This window comes from Typopeltis vanoorti, chromosome 25, assembly GCF_054136105.1.
Source record: "Typopeltis vanoorti isolate ZY-2024b chromosome 25, IOZ_Tvanoo_1.0, whole genome shotgun sequence".
In the NCBI taxonomy this organism is placed as follows: domain Eukaryota; kingdom Metazoa; phylum Arthropoda; class Arachnida; order Uropygi; family Thelyphonidae; genus Typopeltis; species Typopeltis vanoorti.
The window spans coordinates 33449032-33473645 of NC_143573.1; the positions used below are offsets into that span (position 1 = coordinate 33449032).

The 24614-nt window shown below is 35.4% G+C and overlaps 1 protein-coding gene across 1 annotated transcript in view; it reads left to right on the top strand.

The window, feature by feature from the left end:
* Positions 1-24614, top strand: part of LOC150092642 (uncharacterized) — a 344763-nt gene that overhangs the window by 131961 nt on the left and 188188 nt on the right. The window contains exons 6-7 of the mRNA XM_090414597.1: positions 4956-5089; positions 11195-11317. Of these exons, the coding sequence (XP_090270723.1) occupies positions 4956-5089; positions 11195-11317 (257 nt within the window). The remainder of the gene's footprint in view (positions 1-4955; positions 5090-11194; positions 11318-24614) is intronic.

Sequence of the window (24614 nt, forward strand, 5' to 3'; positions counted from 1 at the left end):
GAAAGATGGCAAATTAAATGTGGAATTAATAACAGAATGAGCAAGCTGGTATGGTGGGGAGCCAGTTGATAAATGTATATGGAATATGAGAGAAATTAGCCAAAACACTAATCAGCAGTATACAAGACATTGTTCAAACCAGCTTTAAGTTATGGATCTGAGATTGGATTAGACATAATGCACTTGATCAAAGACTTGAGACCACAGATATGAGAGTTTTGAGAAAAATCTGGGTAATGAACATTGGCAACAATGGCTGAATCTTATTAAAAATGAAAATATTAAGAAGGAACTTGATATCGATAGCATTCAAGAATGTGTGAGCAGAGCTAATTTAAGGTAATGTGTTACTTAAACAGAATAGGAGAGGAGAGGAAATGTTAGCAAAACAGGTGTTCGATGCCAAGATGGCAGATAAAAGAGCCAGACGTAAATGTAAAGTGGATTGATTCAATCAGAAATTCCCTGGAAGTCTGAAATATTAGATGTGGCAGTATCGGAGTGTGTGCTGACAAGTAATAGATTAATCTGGTGGAAAATTGTTGATAACGAAAACAAATGTTTTTGGTATAAAAAAGATAATGAAAGACCTAGGAGTGATCTTGTGTGAGGATTCAGTTATTAGAAGTGAACACGATGCACAAGTTAAAGATACCAAGAAAGTTTATACTTGGTTTTAATCCTTTTTCCAAATAAGCAAAACAAAGAGTCTAATGACTTCATATCACTTGCCTTAGTATGTATCCCATAATGCAAAGCAAACCCCCTTTCTTGTGTGTATAGGTAAAAAACTTTCAACAAGATGCACAAGGTTTGTTTTCTGGGGGGTAAAATGAATAGAGTGTTTGAGGTGTTGGATATGAGAAGTATGCAGGCAAAAGAGTTGGTAGTGGTAGTAGGGAAAAATGACTTGGAACAAGGATCATATAAGATTGGATATCAGGTGGTTGTTGAGAAGGATAAAAGATAACAGTGTGATAGGTAGCCAGTGTGCTGTCCAGATATGACAGTGATGAAATGAGGTGGAGAGCAAAGATCATGAATAATATGTTAGGAAAAATGTGTGAAGAGAAAGGAGCACAGTTTGTAAATGTGTGGAATGAGTTTGAAGGAAGCATTTAACTGTATAAGAGTGATGGACTGCATTTAAATGGTTTTGGGGATCATTTGGGGAGACTGCTGTTGGAAGGTAGAGTAATGAGTGTAAAGAATAAGTCTGAGCGAGAGAGTAAGAAAGGAGAGATTGAAGTGGTGCTTATGAATGAAGTAGGTAGCATGAATGTAGACAACAAGCATGGAAGACAAACAGGGAGACTCAGGGTGGAGAGGGGAATACAGTATGAAAAAGGTTGATGCTCAAAGAGCACAGATGTAGACAAGAAGGGAATGGGATGTCCTGGGGTGAAGGGAAAAAACAGTTGAATTTTAAGAAGGTTCTGGAATGAGTAAGAAGAAAAAGAAATCACTCAGGGAAGGTATGGAGAAGTCACATCTAATTAGTGGTACCTATGAAACAGTTATAGATCCAGGAATGAGCTCTTATGTTTGTAAACAAATGCTAGAAGTATCAGAAACAAGGGAGATGGAATTTGCATTCACCAAGTTCGTTCACCAAAAAATTGTTTGGAATAAGTGAAACATAGTTGGATGAGGATGATATCCTGACAGCAATAGAGATAGAAGATTATGATATATTTTATGAAGATAGAAAGGGTAAAAATGGAAGTCAAGTGCTGTTGATGATAGAAAAATAGTTATGACCATACAAGGTAGAGATGCAAGGGAGAAATAGTGGTAGTGGTTTTGAGGTAGTGGTAAACAGAATGAAATACCTAGTGAGGTGTTGCTATAGACCTGGTAATGTGGAGGATAGTTACCAGGAAATGTGTAAGCAAATGGGAAAAGGATGATCATAATGGATGATTTTAATTTTTAAGGCAATATTGATTAAGATATTATGGCAATATTGATTGAGATGACGAAATAGCAACTGGAAGTAAAAATAATTAGTTTCTTGAGTTTTTGAGGGACAGTTTAATCAGGCAGTATGTAACAGAGGGCACACACAAGGATTGAGGGTCTTGAATTTGATCATCTCATCAGAGAGGATGTTATCATAAATGAGGTGTTAAATGTCCCTCCCATTGGTGAGAGGGAGCATGAAGTGATTACCTAGGTGGTTGCCAACCATGTGAGGACTTCCATGAGGAAAAGGTATATGTGGAATTACAAGGCTGGTGATTATGATGAGCTCAGGAGACAGCTTGCAGGTGTAGCATGGAATGCAGAGTTAGCTGAAAAGGAGATCAATACAGTTTGAGGGATTTTCAAGAACTGTCTAGTAGAAACAATGTCTAAATGTATTCCAAGGGTCAGAAGGTTAAATAGGGTAGGTGTGAAATGGATGAATTAAGAGATTAAGCATGCAATACAGAGGAAAAAGTCATTATGGAGGTAGCATAAGAGGAGTGGTAATAATCAATTCCATGAGGATTACAAAGAACAAGTAAGGAGGGTGATTCAGTTGGCAAGGGTAGCAAAAGTTCACTATGAGTAGCAGTTGGCTAATGTAGCCAAAAAGAATCCTAGGGAATTCTTTCGATATGTAGCCAGCAAAAAAAAAAAAGAATGATTATGGAACAATGACAATGATTAGAGAAAATGTTATAAGGTCAACTGCTGTGGAGGATATAGAGAATTTGAGAGCAGTTGATGATGATGAGAAAAGACTTGCTGTAAGTGAGCAGGAGGTATAAGGGGAATTGAACAAACTTGATGTTAATAAGGCTGTGGGACTTGATAATATATATTACCATGTATTTTAAAGGAATGTGCCAGGGAATTGGCATCTGTCTTGATATATTTGTTTAATATGAGTCTTGCAGTGGGTCAAGTTCCAAATGAGTGGAAGGAGGGCAAGATTGTTCTGCTTCATAAGGGAGTTGATAAAACTCAAGCATCAAATTATAGGCCTATCTATGTGTCAGATGTTATGATTAGATTATTGGAGAGGCTGGTGAGAACCAGGATCCAGAATTGGGTTGACAACAGTGGTATAATCTTTGATGGACAGCATGAATTTGCCAAAGGGAGATCATGCTTTAGTAATCTACTTACTTATTACAATAAGTTGATGGCTTCATTGGACAGAGAAGAGGGATACACAGTAGTATACTTTGATTTTGCAGAGGCTTTTTATAGATTATCACATGAGAAGTTTATAGTCAATCTAGAGCAGATGGGGTTGGATGTTAGATTAGTGCATTGGATTAGAGATTGGCTCTCTGATAGGTATCAGCAAGTTGTGTATGGGGGAGCAATATCCCAGAAGAGGAAAGTCACTAGTGGTGTGCCTCAGGGGTCTGTTTTAGGGCCATTGCTGTTCAACTGGTATGTTAATGATAATTGCCAAGGAGTTGGATGGGGCTATTCAGTTGGGTGCATATGATGCAAGGTTGGGACGAACTATGAAGAGTAGGGCAGTGTGGCCTTACAAGAACACTTGAATAGATTGAATGAATGAGCATGGGAGTGAATATGCCAGTTCAATGTTGCAATATGTTAGGTTTTAAATTTTGGGAAACAAAGATGGGATGTAGAATTTACACTTGGTAGAAATATATTGTTGGATGTGGAAGAATTGGGATGATGGTGGATAAGGATCTAAAATTTAGAATACACAAATTGCAAAATTGTGAGGACAACAACAAATTCTGGCAATGACGCAGAGGGCACTGACTTGTAGTAGTGAGAAGATTCTTGTTCTGTTGTATAAGGCTCTGATTAGGCTACACATGGACTACTGTGCACAGATTTGGTCACCTAGTTTTCAAAAGGATGAAGAGACGTTGGAAAGGGTCCAGAGGTGATTAAGGTAGTTTCTGATCTCTAGAATGTCGAATATGAGGAAAGGTTGAGATGATGCAATTTACAGAATGTAGTGAAGAGGAGATGATATGGTAGAGACCTATGAGTTAGTTACAGGATGTTATAGGATCAATGTTAAGAAGTTTTACAGAAATCAGTGGGAGATCAGGGGGAACAAGAGGTCATCTTTGGATGCTGTGTAAGGAGAATATGAGTAAGGGGATGAAGTGTTTTGCATGCAGAGTTGTGGATGATTGGAATGCCTTGCCTGAGAGTGTGGTGTCTGCAGAAAATTTGAATGTGTTTAAGCCCTGGTGAGCTGTGTGTATGACTAAAGGACCTCCTAGATGAGTCTCTGATTATATGGGGTCTTTGGTAATAATAATAATAATCTACTCTTGTTATTCTAATCTTGTCTCAAATATTGTTTCACTTGTACCAAATTCTTTTGGTATTACTCTGCTAATCCTGCCAGAAACTTTACCACCTCCTCATTTCTAATACCTCTTACTTTTCTAAACAGTCATGAAAACTTATTTCTGGTTGTCAATGTAATATGATATTTCCCATTATTCATCCTTTTGTTGGTTGACCTTGGTCAGTGAGTCCCTATTCATCTTTCCTTCAATGCAGTAGGCATTGTCTCCATTCTCTTGAGAATTGTTTAATTTTGCATTTCTTGAAATTATTTCAATCTGTATGGTTACCTCAACTCTCATTCTCTCATTCAAGCTGCTAATTTTAACATACATTACATATTTCTCTTTTGGCTATTGTTGTCTCTACATTCCTTCAGATATATTTTTGATGTTAACAGCAAAGCATTTTTTTTTTTTTTTTTTGCTCCTGCTAAACTTGGTTTGATGTAACTCTCCTAATATGAATTGTCTTTTCTGAAACAACCTTATCTCATTCTAGCCATTTTGGGAAACATTTATTCTTGAGATTGTAATGTACTTTGTTATAGACAATGTTACTTAATTTTTTTTTTTGTTTAATAAGTTTCGCTGAAAGGGTGAAGCATTTATTTAACATATTAAATATTCTTTCAGTCATTTTATTTTTATTTATTTGTATTTATTTTTAAGGACTAAATTTCCAAGCTGTATGCTGGTAGACCATAATAAGGTGGGATTGAAAAGTGGTGAAGATTATTTATCTTGGGAGGTCTGGCAAAGTATTAATTCTTCTTTATGTTTTGCTGTCAACAATCCACAGAATGGTAAGTGTAATTGAATTTAATAATCTATAGGTTATCACTTATGCTTTTATTAGCATAATCTTTTATAGAAGTAGTGGTTTATATATGAGCAGGGTTTGCAAAGTAATGAGACCACTCATTATTCAGCATATGAGATATCCTCGAATTTGGACATACTTCTTGTTCAAAGAAATATTCCTCAAAATAATGTTATGCATTTTTTTCACCTTTTGATCTATTCTTACACTCATATAATAGGTCATTTTGAAACACAAGAGTGGTTATTTGCTTCACTGCTGTTTGGAGCTAAATTTGCCTTGTACATTATATCTATTGCTTAAATATCATAGAAATCATATAAACAAGGTGCAACCATAAGATGGATGTCCTACAGATGTTACACCAATGACTGCTAGTACTTCCACTGTATTGTCACATGTGGTTCATGCAGCCATACATTGTGTTATAGGAGAAACCACATGACATAATAGTTATCAATTACAGTTTCCTTTTGAAGTAACCAGTGTTTGTGTAATCAACAAACAATATTGGAGACATGCTTCCTGTTCAAAATAACGTTATACATTTTTTTCACCTGTTGATCTATTCTTACATTCATATGATAAGTCATTTTGCAAGTCATTAAGCCAAATGCAAGAGTGGTTTTTGCTTCACTGCTGTTTGGAGCCAAATTTGCCTTGTAGATGATATTTAAGCATTAGAAATACATAGAAATCACATAGACAAGGTGGAACCATAAGATGGATGTCCTACAGATGTTACACCAACTACTGCTAGCACCTCTGCTGTTTGTCACATGTGGTACATGCAGCCATACATTGTCTTATAGCAGAAACCACAATTGACATAATAGTTATCAATTACAGTTTCCTTTTGAAGTAACCAGTGTTTGTTTAATCAAAAAACAATATCAGCATCACTTTTTCTGGTGATGTGCAAAATTTCTCTGGCAGAAGTTTTTCAACCCCTTGATTATGTTTCAAAGAAAGTTTATTGTGTCCAGTATAAGAATCATCACAGGCCGTTATGTAGCAGACTTGACTTACACCAGTAGTGAACCTTTCCATTGACATATTTAAATCAGAAGATAATTTTCACAAAAACAATTTTGTGAAAATTGTTCCTTTTCAAAAATTTACTTTCTAAAATGGTTAGATCTGTGATGTTCATTCTTATTCTTTCACTTGAAGTGTTCTCAACCTGTATATTTTTTGACTTTTAAATGCTTCCACTATATGAATATTGTTGTTCTGTTCATTGCTTCTGGTGGTTAGGCATTTCGAGCATCTTTACCACTTTCTGAACTTCATGCAACTTTTTGTAGAATGTCTTTGTCTTAAAATGCACAAATTGTTGTCCACTGTCATTGAATATTGGGTTTGAAATGGCTAAGAAAAATAAACAGAATGAACAACCATCACTGTTGACTCATCAAATGTCAAAAATTAATACATTCACTTTATCTGTTGTGGCCATTAATGTGCAGGCATATCCATCAGGCTAATTACTTTTCAAACATCCCTCATATTATCCACAGAAATAGTCATAGTAAGATAATTTTTTATGAACTCTGAGCTTAATAAAAAAAAAGCTATAAATGAACAGTAAACCTCCTTTTATGTTTAATCTTAGCTCTAAAGTTAAATGAACAGAAAGATTTGTATTCACAAAAAATGGGTTACGTTTGAATGGATTGTCTATTAAATGCTTGAGAGAGAGAGAGAGAGAGATAATAATTCAGGGAAAATTAGTTATGTTAAGCTTGAGTCACGAGAGCTTGTGAACGTGTAAAATTGAGTGACTAGAGAGTGATCAGAATTGTAGTTGTAATGATGAAAAGAGTCAGTGAAACTGTGAAAGAAATGGATCATAGAATTCTCACTCCATTCTATGGGCTATGGAATGAAGAATTAGCAGCATCTTCATTGAAAAAGTGAATAGTTGCAATATTGGGAAAATAGGTGTTGGTTTAAGTAATGCAGGATGTATTAGATTAAAAGGGTCAGCTGGGTGATCAGTTATCTTGTAAGTTTACTGCCTCCCAAAGTACCAGAAATGAAAAAAAGAAAGGAGATTGTGGCTTTGCTATGTATCTGATGGCCAAAAATTGTTGTTGGCATTAATTAGCAAAAGAGGATAGAATATTCTTGTAAAAATAGAATATAATGGATTTCAGGAAAGACAGAGAATAAAAAGGGATGAAGGCAAGGAATACTGCTTATGAGAATGGAGAAATTGAAGTAGAAATTTTGAAAAAGAATAAACAATTAATGTCTTGACACATTAATTGTTTATTCCATCTTCATATGAATCAAATTAGAATACAATTGCAAACAGAATAACATAAAATTCAACAATGTTAATGAGTGAATATGATACTAACGAAATTATTACAAGAGATATGTAAAAATGTTTTGGAAAAATTTGGAGAAAAGAGCAAACCTAATAATACTGGTAAGTACCTGCTGGATTTCTTTTCATGATATGAACTAATACCATGTTTCAACATAAAGATGTGCACAAATTCACATGGAGAAATGACACAAGAAAGAGCAAAAGTCTCACTGACTGTGTTATTGTTGATTGCAATATCTTCAATTCAAGATATTTAATTCAAGCTGGTATAGGATACAAGAGTACACAGAAAAAATATATGAATTTAAAGACAAAAACCAAACTTTGGAGACTCATTGGCAGACACTGCAAAAAGCACTGATCGATTCAGCCAGAGGCCAAGCAGTTTAATGCCAGAATGACAGGAAAGAGACCCAGAGGAAGGAAGATCAAGATATATGGATTAATGCAGTTAAAAGTTTCTCAGAAAACCAAAATATAATATCTGATATATTTAAAAACTTTCACATCTTACACACGAATAGAATAGAATAGAAAATAGAATATATTTCATTCAATGTATGTATAGGAAAAACATAGTATATATATACACATACATAAGGTTCGGTACTATCTGCGAGGAATCTTAGAACATATTGGACATCATCAGTCAGATCAGTAATTAAATTCAAAATATGAATTATAAGAACAAGTCATAAAGCATGTGAATACTAACTCTATGCACATGTACTTCAGCTGCCTCAGTTACAGCTGAAGTATATTATTATTATTCAGGCCTCCACGGAGTCAAAAGACTCATCGCGGGAGGACCCTTCTAGGAAACACAAAGTCTATCATACCACTCCCTAAACTCATTAACTGTTCTCGCTCTCACCACTATCAGGCAATGCATTCCATGGTTCAACCACCCTCCATGCAAAGAAACCACTCCTCACCCTCTTGCTCACAGTTTCCTTCCGTAACTTCCAGGGATGGCCCCTTGTCATCACTCCTTCTTGCTGTTCAACCAAGCGAAAGAACTCCCCAGTGTCAATCCTGTAACCACCTCTCAACAGATTGAGACTTTAAAAGTCTCAATTTCACCTCTCCTTCTTCTATCCACCAAACTCTGCAGTCCACATTCTCTCAGCCGATCCTTATAATTAACATTGTACAGTCCTGAAACCATCTTTGTTATCCACCTTTGTACTGTTTCCACAGTTAATTTATCCCCTTCAAATCCTGGGGATCAAATCTGAGAACAATAGTCTAAGTGTGGTCTGATCAGGGTCTTATACAACGGAATGATAACTCTTTTATCTCTGCAAGACAGCATCCTTCTCTTTATTGCAGCAATCCTCTGTGTTACCTTCACCATCTTTACAATATGTCCCCTGAATTTCAGGTTTCTATCAATCATATAGAGTATGCAGCATCCCATTGATGGGTCCCAAACCTTAAGACCTTACATTTTGCTGCATTAAACCGATACTCCCAGTCATTTGCCCATCTTTCTAACTTATTCAAATCCTCTTGCAGGGTTACCACATCTGCACTATTACTAATAATCCTTCCCAGCTTCACATCATCCACAAATAACTGAATATCCCCCTGCAATCCACTGACAATATCATTGATATAAAGGTTAAACAATGTAGGTTCCAGTACTGAGCCCTGTGAGACCGCACTTGTAACCCTCGGCCTTCTTGAAACTGTCCCACCATACACAACTCTCTGATACCTATCAGACAGCCAATCCTGAATCCAGTTGACCAACCTGACATCCAAACCCATGTGCTGCAACTTAAATATCAGTTTATCATGTGGCACTCTGTCAAATGCCTTCGCTAAGTCCAAGAAAATGGCAGTATATGCTTTTCCCTCATCTACTGCTCTTGTAACTTTATTATAAAAGGGTAGCATATTACTAAAACAAGAGTGTCCCTTAACAAATCCATGTTGACTCTCACAGATAACATTACCCTCATCTGCCCAATGCTGTATATGGTCCCTCACTAATTTCTCCAAGATCTTAACAATTACTGATGACACACAAATTGGCCTATAATTAGACACTTCCAGTCTACTACCGCTCTTATGCAATGGCACTATCTTACCTTCCTTCCATTCCCTAAGCACCTTTCCTGTAGCCAGACTTTCATTGACAAGCCAGGTCAAAGGAGCTGTCATTTCTTTAGCACATTCTCTCAAACTAGTGGTGAAATACCATCCAGTCCCACAGCTTTACTGACATCTAGAGTACTCAGTATTTGGAACACACTCTCCTCCTGCACCTCTAAACCTCGAACCTGCCTCATCCCTCTAGTATTAAAATTTACTCCTCCAGGATGAAATACTCCAATAAAGTATTCATTGAAAAATTCCACTGTCATTTTCATCAGTCACTCTATATCCATTTTTATCCCACAATGTCATTCTTCCACAATCATTTCTCCTCCTACTGGCCACATAGCTAAAAAATTCCCTAGGATTTTCTTTGGATCTTAGGGCCAATCTCCTCTCATATTCCAGTTTTGTTTTGCCTTCCTTACCACACTAGTCACTCTTCTGGCCTGTGTCTTATATTCTTCATGCATCTTCTCTTCACCTGTCTCCTTATATCTCTTGCATAGCTTCTTCACATGCAGTTCCTGTTTAATATTGTTCTGTTTTAGGGTTGTTGCTGTTGAACATATATGTTAATGGTATTGGGAAAGGTTCAAATGGTACTTTGTTGTTTTTCAATGCAGTAGGGAAAAACTATGAAGAGTAGAGTAGGTGTTGTGACTTTGCAAGAGGACTTGAATAGATAGGGTGAATTGGCAAGTGATTGGGAGTTACTGACTCAGTGTGTAAGTTTTTAAAATGTGTGAAGCAAAGATGGGATACAAGTATACAGTTGGTGAGGGATATCCTAGAGGAGATAGAAAAGATAAGGGATCTGAAGGCGATGGTGGATAATGACTTAAAATTTAGGGGACACATTGTTAAAATTGTGAGGACAGCAGCTGATTCAGAGGACACTGGTATGTTTAAGTATAAGTATGAATCTTAAGGTTCTATTGTATAAGGCCACATATAGATTATTGTGCATAGATTTGGAATGTTGAATTGAGACATATAAGTTTGTAAGGAGTTGTGGCCAGATTTATGTGGATGAGGTGTTTCGTAAAATGGAGAGAGAGAGAGAGAGATAAGTAAAGGACAAGAGGCTATCCCTGGAAGCTCTATAAGGAGTAGATTTTTTTTGTGTAGAGAGTGATAAGTAATTTGGAATGCATTGTCTGAGAGTGTGGTGAATGTGGAGACAGTGAATATGTTTAAGGTACAGTATAAGGAGCTTTGTGTCATCAGTGGAGCTGCTCATGATGATCTTTTAACTCCATGGATGTCTGACAACGATAATAATAGTATAAACTGACTGGATGCAGTTCTCTTCTCATCTATTAAGTTTTGAACTACATTACACTACTTGTCTGATTTTCTTTCCTTATGCTTCTCTGTATTGCAGCTTGCCGACATAGTGCTTATGATGTATTTTTCATAGGATTTCAGTCTACGTCGAAGACACAGAAAAAAACTTGGTGATGATATTAAACTTGAATAGTCCATTAAACTGTTAAGGAAGAAGAAGTGTTTGTATGTGTTTGTTAAAATTGAAAAAAAAATTATATAGATAAGTTTCATTTTTATTGTTTACTTTGAAATATTATTTGCTATGACTGTTTGAGGGAATTGATTTCCTTCATTTTTGTTCTCTATACTTTACAGAAGAAAATCAAAGAATATGTGCTTCAGCATTTGCTTTTATTCTTGACATTCTTCAGAATACTGACTCTCACCATGTTATTCGTGCTGTTACTTCTTTACTGTCTCTAACCATAGCTAACAATAGTAAGTATGCGATTCCCATACTTCTCAATGTTTTTCATATTTATTTGATAAATATTATATATTTGAAATTACTTAAGAAAATAGCTTAGATAATAAGTTAAAAATCTTTGTTTATATGATAAATGATGATAACTTACACTGTGAACAGTTGAATGGAAAGCATCACCATTATATGAAAAAATAATATATCACAGTCATTTGTTGCTGCCAATTTCATACTCTTTCGAATGGAAACATATGTTGCCATATATTATGGGAAAGGTAGATAAACTAATTTCAAACTTTATTGATGCTTCATCATTGGAATCTATACTTATGGAGATGATAAAAATATCCTACATACTTATATCTAAGTAACAAAGTGGTATATCACCATATGATGAAAATACTCTAGATGAGAGAAAGTTTTATCAAGTGTTTTTGTTTGAACAGAAAGTAAATTATACTTGGCAGGAATTGTGTTCTTTATACAAACTTGCATGGGTAAAGGATAAAAAAAAAAAAAGCATATAATTTCTTGTGTGGCAAAGTGATCAAGGGCAATGCAGTGAGGCGTCCATTATCACCTCCTGTGGTCAGCTATATATAAACAATGTAGAAGATCAATGTTTTCAACACTCTCACCCATCCTCAATCACCATTAGATGTATATTATGTCATTCACATTTGCCTCTTATTTATCAACATCATCAAATTCCTGCCATGTACAGGATATGATAGTACTGCGTGAAAAATTTACATCATTACTAACTTCCTATCTACAATTTTCTTCCAAATCAGTCTGTTACCCATCAAGACTCCAACATTATCAGATCTTATATTTCTATCTTCTAAGGCACTTTTTACTGTATCAATCCACCTATAGCTTGGTCTTCTTCTGGGTCTTTTTCCTGCCGATGGCAGAGAACACTCATTTTGCTAATCTTTCATCTCCCATTCTGTTTAAGTGACCATACTACATTGAGATTAGCTCTGCTAATGCATTCCTGGATGCTGACAATGTCAAGTTCTTTCCTAATATCTTCATTTTTAATATGATATTGCCATTGATGCCATCTGTTCATGGCCCTAATCTTTCTCAGGACTCTCATATCTGCAGTCTCTAGTCTTCGGTCAAGTGTTTTACTACTGACCCAGCTCTCAGATCCATAAGTTAAAATTAGTTTCAACATTGTCTTGTATACAGTTAATTTAGTGTTTTGACTAATTTCTCTCTTATTCCATACCATACCAGCTTTGTTGATTCTGTTGTCTATTTCCATATTTAATTTACCATCTACACTAAAAATCTTGCCAAAGTAGATGAAATGTTTTACTTTTTCTATAGGTTCTCCATTCACAATGCAGTTGATATTTTCAGTGCTTCTGCCAGTTTTCATTGTCTTTGACTTGTTATTGCTGACCTTCATACCATATCTGTTACAACAGTTATTCAATTTAGTCCAGTAATCTTGCAGACTTGTAGTGGATTTATTTAGAAGTATAACATTGTCCACATAAAGCAAACATAAAGCAAACATAAAGTATAACATTGTCCACATTATCATCTCCAATTTTGATATCAGGTTTAATACCACTTTCCTTCATAATGTGATCATATACATAATGAATAACAGAGGGGATAATGTACATCCTTGTCTGACACCAGATTTAACATTAAACAATCTTCCTGTACGTCCTTCAATTCTAACTGCTGACTTACAACTCAAATAAAGACTAAGTATTGCTTGATATGATGCCCCATTGACTCTTATTTTTCTTCAGTGTTTAATAATTTTCATACTCGTGTAAAATTTAAATAAGTTTTTACTTAAGAAACATTTGACCTATTCATTCATTGGACTGTAAGATCATCTGCACATGCAGAGATTCAAAAAATAACTAAACATATCATTCTTCATAAAAATATGGCATCGTGAAAACTTTTTTTTTAATGTGAATCCTATCTGTAAAAAGTTGTAAACTCAAATATATGAATACAGTGGACAGAGACTAAACATGGAAACTTTTTGAGACATTTCAGGCTTCTGGTAGATGCAGTGGTGAAGGTATCACTAGGTGATGAAATTCGTCTATCACTTGAATGCCTCTTAAGTGGCATTCAAACCGACGACAGCCTATTGGTTGGAGAGTGGAGATGTTGAAAGTTTTTTACATTTGGTTATAAATTAAATTAAAGGTACTAAGAAATTATATTGTTTAATCCTTTATCCAAGTGTAAGTAAACAAAGTTTGCGTGTGAGGTATCTTTGCAACCAGGCTATTTGTATATAGTCTAATGACTTCACATTAATTGCCTTAGCATCCCATAATGCAAAACACACATCCTTTTTAGGTGTGTGTGCTCTACATTATGACCTTTATTGAGGTCTCAGTGGGAGCCAGACCCAGAAGAGATATCAAGGTTGATTTTAACTGTTCTGACACAATGGATTGGTTTGACTTATGGTCTTTAATCCCTTTGTTGGAATTGCTGGATTAATGAATGCTATTGAGTACTTGGCTTGCCCATTGTGGGCTATTGTTTGCTAGTGAGTTTTTTTTTTTTTTTTTTTTAAATAGTTTGATATATATATATATATTTTTGTGTGTGTGTGTGTGTGTGTGTGTGTGTGTGTGTGTGTGTGTGTGTGTGTGTGTGTGTGTGTGTGTGTGTGACATATTTGTTTGTTGTAGTCTATTGCTAGGTGGTAGACCATAACAGGGTTGGGATATTATGGCAAGTTGATATTGGTGGATAGTTATGGTAGTAGAGTAATCATAGCAAATGATATAATGAAATTATATAACAAACACTTCATCAGTATATATTGTAGTGGTGTGAATGATGCTGTGCAACATGTAGAAGGGAGGCAAGAATTAGGAGAATTAAAGGTGAAAGAATCAGAGATGTATCAAGTGTTGCTTGGGTTAGATGTTAATAAGGCTGTGGGAATGGATGACATATCACCATGTGTTTTTAAAGAATGTGCAAAAGAGTTAGCGATGCCCTTGTTCTGGTTATTTAATGATTGGGGAAGGTTCCTAAGGAGTGGAAAGAAGGCAAAATAATACCTCTTCACAAGCATGGTTTGAGAACAGAAGTTTCCAGTTATGGACCGGTCTGTATATCTGCAGTTGTGATCAAAGTGTTGGAAAAATTGGTTAGGAATTAAATAATGATTGTGTTGATCAACATAAAATTCTCTATGATAAGGTGATGAATGTGCTGGATAAGGGAGAATCATCATATACAGTGAATTCTTGGACTTTGCAAAAGCATTTGATAGATTATCACATGATAATTTGGTGTACAAGCTGCAGAAGGTAGGAATAGATAACATATTATTATTATTATTATTATTTGTGACACCTCCAAAGAGTCCAAAGACTCATCGCAGGAGGATACCTACAACTGCCTCCACCACTACACCGAACCTACTACCAATCATCTCCAACACCATCTACCGCCCATATTGTTTAGATGGATTGGAGATAGGCTCTCTGAATGATATGTGCAAGTTGTTTATAATGGAGCCATGTTTCAGAAAAGGAAGGTGACCAGTGGCATGCCTTAGGGTTCTGTTCTTGGGCACCTGCTGTTTAACTTATTTGTTAATGATATTTCATGTGGACTGACTGGGGATCTTCAAATGTTTGGCAGTGATGCAAATTAGGTAGAATTATCAATAGTAGTGCTGATGTTAATTCTATACATGAAGATTTGAATACACTTTTAGCTTTTAAATTAGTGGGGTTGCAGTTTTAATATTAATGCAAGGTGTTACACTTTGAGATACAGAGATATAAGGCTATGTACTGTATTAGTGGAGCTGTACTTCCGAAAGTGGATAAGATTCCGTATCTTAGTGTGATGGTGGACAGTGGACTAAAGTTCCAGGGACACATCGCACGTGATGCAAAGACTGCACATTGTATTGCTGCTATGGTAAAAAAGTACATTGGCATGTAGGGATAAGGAGGTGGCCGTGTCTCTATATAAGGCATTGGTCAGATTACATATGGACTATTGTGCTCAGATTTGATCACCTAGTTTACATTGTGATGTGGAAACGCTAGAGAGAGAGTCCAAAGACGAATAATCAAAGTGATATCAGGACTCTGGAGTGTTGGTTATGAAGAATGTTGATTACAGAGTCTAACAGATAAGCTTAGGTGTTGATGGTTATTCATGACTTATTTTTCACGGTATTAACAACACCACAAGTGACATCTTGAAAAAAGTGACATCATGGCCCAAAGAAATCATCAGGAAAATAAAACCAATTCATGTTAAAACACCCCGTATTTATGGATTACCCAAAATCCACAAAACTAATATTCCCCTACGCCCCATAGTGGATAGCATAGATAGTCCCACATATAAACTGGCCCGGCATTTAGCTAAGTCGCTTGCCCCTCTTACTGGCAACTCCTCTACTTTTGTAAAAAATTCAATCCATTTCAAAACATTGGTTAAAAATCTAATCCTAAAAAATTCAGACATAATGGTTAGTTTCGATGTCACCTCCCTATTTACCAATGTACCACTTATAGACACTCTTGATTTAATCAAGTCTAAATTTCCCCCAGATATTTTTGAATTATTTCAATTTACCATGAATGCAGGTTACTTTACATGGGAGAGGAAATTCTACAAACAGATTAATGGTACTGCTATGGGTTCCCCCCTCTCTCCCCCGTTAGCAAATTTTTACATGGAACACTTTGAAAACAAAGTACTTACCACAGCTACATACAAGCCACAAGCGTGGTTGCGCTATGTAGATGATGTATTTGCCATCTGGCCCCATGGGCAAGACACTTTGGATGCTTTTGTCACCTACCTAAACAGCCAACACCCCAAAATTCACTTCACAGTAGAAAAAGAATCAAATAACTGTTTACCATTTCTTGACACATTAGTCACCCGCCTTTCAGATGGATCACTATCTTTTTCTATTTACAGAAAGCCTACACACACACAGGAAGATACCTACATAAACAATCACATCATCATCCAGTCCAACAGTACGGCATTTTAAAAACACTTACACACAGAGCCAGAGCCATTTGTTCTAATGATACAGCTCTGACCACTGAACTCTAGTACCTGTGCCATACGTTCTTAGCCAACGGCTACAATCCCTACAAAATAGATAAAATACTACATAGGCCCATTACTCTGCCCTCCCCTAATACACAAGAATACAACATGACCATTTCTATTCCCTATATCAGAGGTACATCGGAAAAGATAGCCAAAGTATTGTTGAAACATGGCCTTCGCACCACCTTCAAACCTCATGTCAAGCTGGCAACTCTGATCCGCTCGCCAAAGGATAAACTTCACCCTTTAGCACACCCAGGAGTGTATGAAGTTCCATGTGACTGTGACTTGGCCTATTATGGGCAAACAGGAAGATCAGTGAACATCTGCCTGGAAGAACATGAAAGATACATTCGCTACTATTACTATGGCAAGTCGGGACCGGCAGACCACGCTTTGGACACTCCTTCACACAGGATTAGATGGAGGAAAACAAATGTGCTATTTAGGAGTCGTTATAGATCTGAAAGATTATTTTTTGAGTCAGCAATGGCTTTGAAGAATTCTCCCAACCTTAACAAATATGGTTGCATTAATTTGCCAAAAATTTAGGAGGCGATTATCCTAAGAAAAACTCCTGGATAACTGCTTTTTTTTTTTTTTCGTTAGAGGGCGCCAAAAATAGGACTTTAGATCTTTTGTCATTTGTAATTATATTGTTTCACTCACTCACTGTCGCGTTTACATGTGTGTTGTGCTCTGATGATGCTGATTTGAAAATCAGTGAAATATTAGCGCTAATAAAACATCTTTGTTGATAAAAAACGTTGATTACAGAGGTTGGTGGATAGGAGGAAAAGAGGAGATATGATAGAGACTGTTTTGTATTATCTGCAGTTTGCTAATGGAAGAATCTGTTGTGTGACTCCATGCCAGTAAGCCAAAAATGAAGACTAGCCTGATCAGCATTTTATATAGGAGCAGTTTAAGTTTCATGCTTAGCCAGCTCCAATGATTCAATAACAGGTATAACTGCTGCCCTATTGCTTTATTTGCTTTTGAGCAGACATGACTAATATCAGTTGTGAAGCAAAGTCCTTTATCTAGTTGTACCTACTGCATGGAATGGGCACTGCACAAAAGCACTCAGTGCTCTTGTCTGCATTGACATCAATGTGGCTTTTTTAAAACAGTTGTTCTATTTCTAAGAGTGCTTGCAGTTTTTCAGTTGCTAATATAGGTTGCAGGGAGCAGACCATTATTGCAGTATCACATATTAGGCCATTGTGGTGGAAGCTGTGTGTTGGATGTCAGCCACATGATGGCAAAGAGCAGAGTTGATAGCAAGGAGTCTTGGGGGAAGAGACACCTGCTGTGATTTTGCATTTAGATCATCTGATTCCCTGTAGCTTCACTCAGAGTTTGCAATCACTGATGTACAATTTGGTAAATTTGAATAGTCCTAATGGGAATGTGGTGCAGGAGTTTGACAAGAAGCCCATTTTTTTTTTTTTTTTGCCATATTTTGTTGCAAGCTTTGGCAGCATCCAGGAAGATTTCCCTTGTGTGCTACTTCCAGTTGAATTCTGTGCTAATGTTTTCCATGACTCTGAGAACTTGCTCTTCAGTGAAATGGTTCTCCTGGAATCCACATTGCTAGATGAGATTTAATTCTTTGGTGACTTTCTGCAGTCGTATTAGTTATTTCCCTCTTAGCTGTTTTTCCTAATCAGAAAAACAGACTGATTTGGTGAAGGTGTATGTGAATCCCATATTTGTCTAACCCTAGAATACTGCTTTAGCATTTGGGATGGTGCACCAAAACTTCCCTAAAAATATGCTGATCTTCAGAGATGATTACACTTCTCACAAATTAACTCCAGTCACATTTCAAGAATCTTCAAGTGCATTTCTGCTGAAATTGCTTTAAATATTCTTCCACTTTGCTTTAAGCATGTAAAAATGAGCAGCTCATGACCAAACCAAATGGATTTCTTAACTCTCTCCCTTCTTTCATTCCATATGCATCTGTTTTGTTTGGAATAGTTATCGCATCTCTGTTTTCTCAACAGACTTCGATCTCCAGCTTTTCAAGGTATTAACCTTCCTACCGGCTAGGACGTCTATAGACGTCCAACTAAATCTGGATAAGATTTAGCCCACCTGTTTAAAGAACCTGGATAAGAAGTGCAATTTGACTGTCATATCCATTAGAAGGTGTGATAAACCCTCACGCTGAAGAGAAAGGTTAATCGGATTATCTCCCGTTCGTAGCTGCCTCTCAGTTGCCTATAACAAGAAACGGACTTTCTTGTTCCATGCTGGTGAACTGGATTTTAGTTATATATGATAGACTAAAAATAGAGAAATTATTTATATTTTTGTTTTCTCTTTTTATTGTACAATACAATTTTAATTTCTGGACAAAATAAAGGTCTTGCATAATTTCTTCACTTAACCAATTTAATTTTTTATTTTTTTGCACTAATTTTTTTCTAATCGCTACTAGACAAAAGATTTTTCTTTGTTCTAGAAGAAATTAATTCACGATAATTATTTGGAATATTCTTTTAAAAAAAGAAAAGAAAACCGGCTGCCGACGTTCCAGGTTATATTAATTTTATTTTTGTACAAAACCATCGAAATCGAATAATACTTAACAGATTTCCTTTAGGACACGCTTGAGCAACTTTGCTTTATAGAGAATAACATGAAATTCTTTAATCATATTACTAAATTTTTTCTTCATGTTGTATAGTAATCTGTACTTTCACTTTCTTGGTTTCCTTGTATAATTGGTCATTACAAAATGAAATTAACAGTTATGATTTAAATTTATATTTTCTGCATAATTCAGATATTTTCTTCTCCAATTTTTAAAGTAAGCGATACATTTGCTTATTTTTATCATTCAAAATATGTATATCAAATGTGAAATTTCATTTCCATATTTTTACAATAGAATTGAACTTTATTTCGCCTCTGATAGTTTAACCCCCCCCCCCCCCGTTGCATTACTATCACGCAACCGAAAACTGTTATGAAACATAGGTACAGTTTTATTTAATTCGTTATTTTTCTCTAGTAATTGTTCCACATAACTTTAATTTTTTGATACTGAAACTATGTGGTGATTATTATAAATTAGCAAATTATAAATCAGACAATATACATATTTCCTGATTATTATAAATCAGGAAATTATGTGATATTCGGATATAGGTGAAATTAATATTTAAAATCACTGTCATCCTTCAAATGCAATATCAGAATAAAGAAAGTGAAAAACCCGAAGTTTCGAAATACATTTCGAAAGCCCGCTCTCGAAATGTATTGGTCTACAGACTGGATTCTGAACATGCCAATGCTTCGTGATGTTATGACTGAAAAACAATTCAGTCTCATCATGTATTTGCATTTTCAGAATAATGAAGAATACGATCAGGCAACACATCCTTGCCCAGTCCTCAACAAAATTTATGATTTTCTGATGAAAATCCGTCAAAAATGTAGATCACTCTACATTCCTGAGAGACTTGAGTATTGATGAAAGCCTTATGCCATTCAAAGGTGGACTGAAATGTAAGCAGTATATTCCCAAAAAGAAAGCGAAGTATGGAGTAAAATTTTTTATGCTTTGCGAATCGGAAAGTGGATATCTTTGGGATTTCAAACCTTATACGGGAAAGCAAACTGTAATCGAGCACGATAAATATTCGGATCTCCCCTTGTCGATGCGTGCAGTAATGCAGTTACTAGACCCTTTACTGGGGAAAGGTTACTGCATTATAATGGATAATTACTATATATGTGTCCTGAACTCGCTGATTTGCTTTTACAGCATCTTACAGATAGTTATGGTACTGTAAATGCAAAAAGGCGAGATATGCCTCCAGATCTGGCTTCAGGAAAGCTATCGAAGGGGGAAATCCGAACTTATCAGCGAGGGAAAGTCTTTGCACTACGTTGGAAAGACAAAAAAGATGTTTTTCTGCTATCTTCCCTGCACAATCCATCAGCGGAATCCGTGGAGAAGCATGGTTTGAAGAAAGCAAAACCCATTGCTGTGTGTGCATACAACGACACTATGGATTGAGTCGACAGGTGCGAGCAGCAGCTATCATTCTACTCTGTAATGAGGAAACAGCATAAAAAATATTACAAAAAAGTGTTTGGACATGTTATTTGAATTTTGAAGTGTTTGGATTTTGTTATTTGGAACAGTTTCCTCCTGTACAAGAAAAAATGTTTGTCTACCATAACATATCTAGAATACAGAATAGAAATTGCGAAAGCATTGCTGCATGCACATGCACCTTTTTTTCTTATAGTTCAAAGAAGAAATCACTGCATATAACATGAAGTCTGCAGGAGGGAAAAAAATCTGGAAATTGGTTACATTATAATGAATAGAGAAATCATGTCAGAAAAATTATTCACGTATGATTCTAATCTCAGCAGACATAACATTTTCTTCTAGATTAGATATCTAAAGTAACTGAACCTTTGCTACTATTTTACACTAAAATGAATGGGTATGTTCCCCAAGTGATTTACGTTTGTAACAGCTGTCTTGCGAACGATTTATGAAATAAATTATCTGAAATATCTGCAGATTGCTTAGGTCTATATCCCCCCCCCCCAAAAAAAGAAGATTATGAAATGCATATGCACCTTTTCTTTGAAAATAATTCAAATCCTCTTTTTCAAGATAATTGTATGATTTAATTTCTAATTTTTGATAATAAAAGTGAAACTGATCATTATAAATTAAGCAATTATTTTGGCATAAATAATGTATAAGCATGTAAACGAAATATCAGTATTTCTGTTAGAATATAGGTAATCAACAATCGAAAAGGAAACAAGACATTCTTGACATATTCTGCACTACAGCCTGGGGCACTTTAGTGTTCTCCCCTTTCTTCTCAATAGCACTGAGAGTAATAAGCCTTCAACTTTTTCTCCAGCTAAGAGGATATTACCAAGTATTCAGAAGACGTAGATTATTTCAGAAATAGCTTCCAGCAGCAGAAGAAGTAATATTTAGATTTTTTTAAAAGAAAAACAAATACAAATAATACTACTGAACTTTCTTTTGTGTGGTATGCATATAAACAATTTTGCATGGTGAAAATATAGCATATTATTTCTAAAATTTCACATAATTTCAGCAGGCAGTAGAACAGCTGGTTTTAGATTGCAAATAAATAGAACAGATTTAGAAGCTTCACGATACAATCTGATTGCCGTATATCTTTTGTCAAAATGGTAAAATTAAGTAATTGATTTTGAATGATGTCTAGAAAAGCTTTCAAACCTGTACAGAAATTTAGAGTAGTTATGCAATTCAGTTCCAGGAGAGGATAAGGAGGGGGGAAGCATAAGAAAATCTTCAAAATGAGCAAAAATGTTGAATCATTCCGTATATGATATTTTTCACATTATATTTTCAACATATCTACGAGGTTATGCACTAGATATTATCGTAATATGCATAATACAAATAAATAAATAAATAAATGACGAAGGCGAAGAATCACTGCTAAAATATCATTGGATATAAATTTTTGATACCAAAAAAGACACAATCGGAAACCGAGTAAGGCAATTTAGCATTTTAACATTTTTTTTTATTTTGTCTTTATGAATAACAAAAAATCGTTTCTAAATCTGAAATGTGATGATCCATATAATGCTATTTCACTAGAAACGAAAGAAAAAGGACATATTTATTTCAATAAATATTATTTAAAAATATAAATATTTGACATAATATTTTCAAAGCAAACATTTGAAAATTCGAAAAAAAATTATTCAATTATTATACGTAAAGTGAAAGAACAATCAGTGCATCTCTTCCAGTGCACTGATTTGTAGAATAAAATACACCAAATTCACTATCACTAAATAGATTCATTGCAAAAGCTGATCAGTGGGCATTTCAGGATTGATTTTTTTTTCGCATATGTGAAATTGGTTTCAATTTTTGGGAAGAGACACAATAAATCATTTTAGTGGCAAGAAAGGTCAAATAACTTAGGACAGTAAATGAAATTCTAAGCAACACAATAGACGTAAAGACAGGGGGAGGGGACACAAAGTCACTCAGCAACAGTTAATCCACTAATGCTATAGAATAGCCGTAACGAGATTAACGGCGGAGGAAGGTAATGGCATGATAAAAGGTAGAATGCCGACGAAGTTTTGATCCATGAAAAAAGCTAGGGAGTGTTGAATATTTCATCCACACCGGCCGGTTGGGAGGTTAACAGGCTTTTCCTTAACCACATGTCCCATCCATGACTCTGATATTCTGTAGATGTGGTATAGGTACTATAGGGTGCTTTTAGTGAATTTAGTTTAATCCTTTATCCAAGTGTGAGCAAACAAAGTTTGCACCTGAAAATATCTGCAGGACTGAGGTAAGGGAATACAACACCAGGCAACTCGGAGCAAAGGTGGACCAAGCTAACATCACGCCTATCTCAGTATCTCCCATAATGCAAAACACATCTCCTTGCAGATATATCTCAGTATCTCCCATAATGCAAAACACATCTCCTTGCAGATATGTATAATGTTATGCATTAAGGGAAGGGCCACTACCCAGTCCGATTTAGATCTTTATTGAGATCTCGTCAGTGGGAGCCAAGCCCAGAAGTGGAGATACCAAGGCAGTAGCAATGGAGAGGTCATCTACTGCTGTTAGCTTGGTCCACCTTTGCTCCAAGTTGCCCAGTGTTGTACTGCCTTACCTCAGTCCTGAAGATATTTTCAGGTGCAAACTTTGTTTGCACATTTGGATAAAGGATTAAACTAAATTTATTATAGCCTAACCAAGTGAAAAATAAACTTTCAGCATGCTTTTAGTGATCTCCCATGTTATATAAGAAATTGATAAATTTATTAGTGGTGACACAAAATTAAGATTTATCAGAATTCAAATTATGGATTTAGGCAAATTCATAATGTTTTCAGTGGGAAAGAATCAAAGAAACATGAATTGGAATAACATTTATAGTAGATATGGATAAAGAGAATGTTTCTAATTTTTAACTTATCATTGAAAAAATTTTGAAATAAGAATTACAATGAAGATTTTTAATCTTTTCATGGTTCATGCACCATGATATAGAGAAAAGGAATTTAAAAAAAAAGAAGGCAAGGTTATGTAATTTAAGACTATCTAATGACATAAACATGATTATCAGAGATCCATTGCCAAAATTTCGAAGGAAGATATCTATACAACAATTGGGAAACATAGTCTACACACCATTATTATTATCCTTCTAATATAAAGAAATTAATAAATCTTGCAGTAAGTAAAAATAGAATTATATCAGCTATGTGTTTTCCTGAGAGAGGCATTCATAAAAAACTTGGATAACTGATTGCAGTCCACAGTGTCACCTCTGGTGTATGGTACTACATTTGCAATCAGATTAATCGTGTCATTATTATTAATCCAATTGATGATATCATTGTTCTTTCTTGAATTTGAATGCCTTCTTTTGAGTTGGCAATGTTACACTTTGGTGGAAGAGATGAAAAGAGAACACCTTTGGCCTGGAGTCTGATATCATTTGTGGCATTCTATGCAGAAATTGACGAGCTTTTCAACACTACTTAGAAAATCAACTTTAAGAATATACCTAGGAATGATGATGAAGTTAAAACCTTATTTTTTTTAAACATTGTTTTCTGTTCTGAGAGAATATTGCTATTACAGTGTTTGAAAGTTCTGTGTTGTTGATTGCATCTGGTGGTAATTTATTCATAACCAGCCTAGTCCCTTTGCTTTATTTGGAAGGACTAGTTATGCACTGGGAGATAATTGAACATGATGATGAAATTTGTAGTTTTCGCATATTTTATTATTTCTTTTTTTATTATTTATTAATTTTATTCTAATTACAATTAGAATAAAACAAAGACACTTATACTTTCAACAAACAAAACACTTATAGGTTAATATCAAGTTTTCAGATCCAGTCCTATAACAGATGGTGTTGTCTCCAGGAAGTCATTTCTTTGACCTGTGTATGCATGAAGACTGCACTCAGTAGAGATGTGTTGGATTGATTGATTTGGGTGCCCATAATCACATTCCAGAGAGAATTTTTCCCCACTTGTAGAGAGAGCTTGCACATCTTCCATGTCCGGTGCGAATCCTGTTTTCACGTTGTCCAAGTCTTTCGGCTCAGTTCCATATCCGGGATGTTGAGATGATGCCTATCAAACCAAGTTTGGAGTTGAGCATTG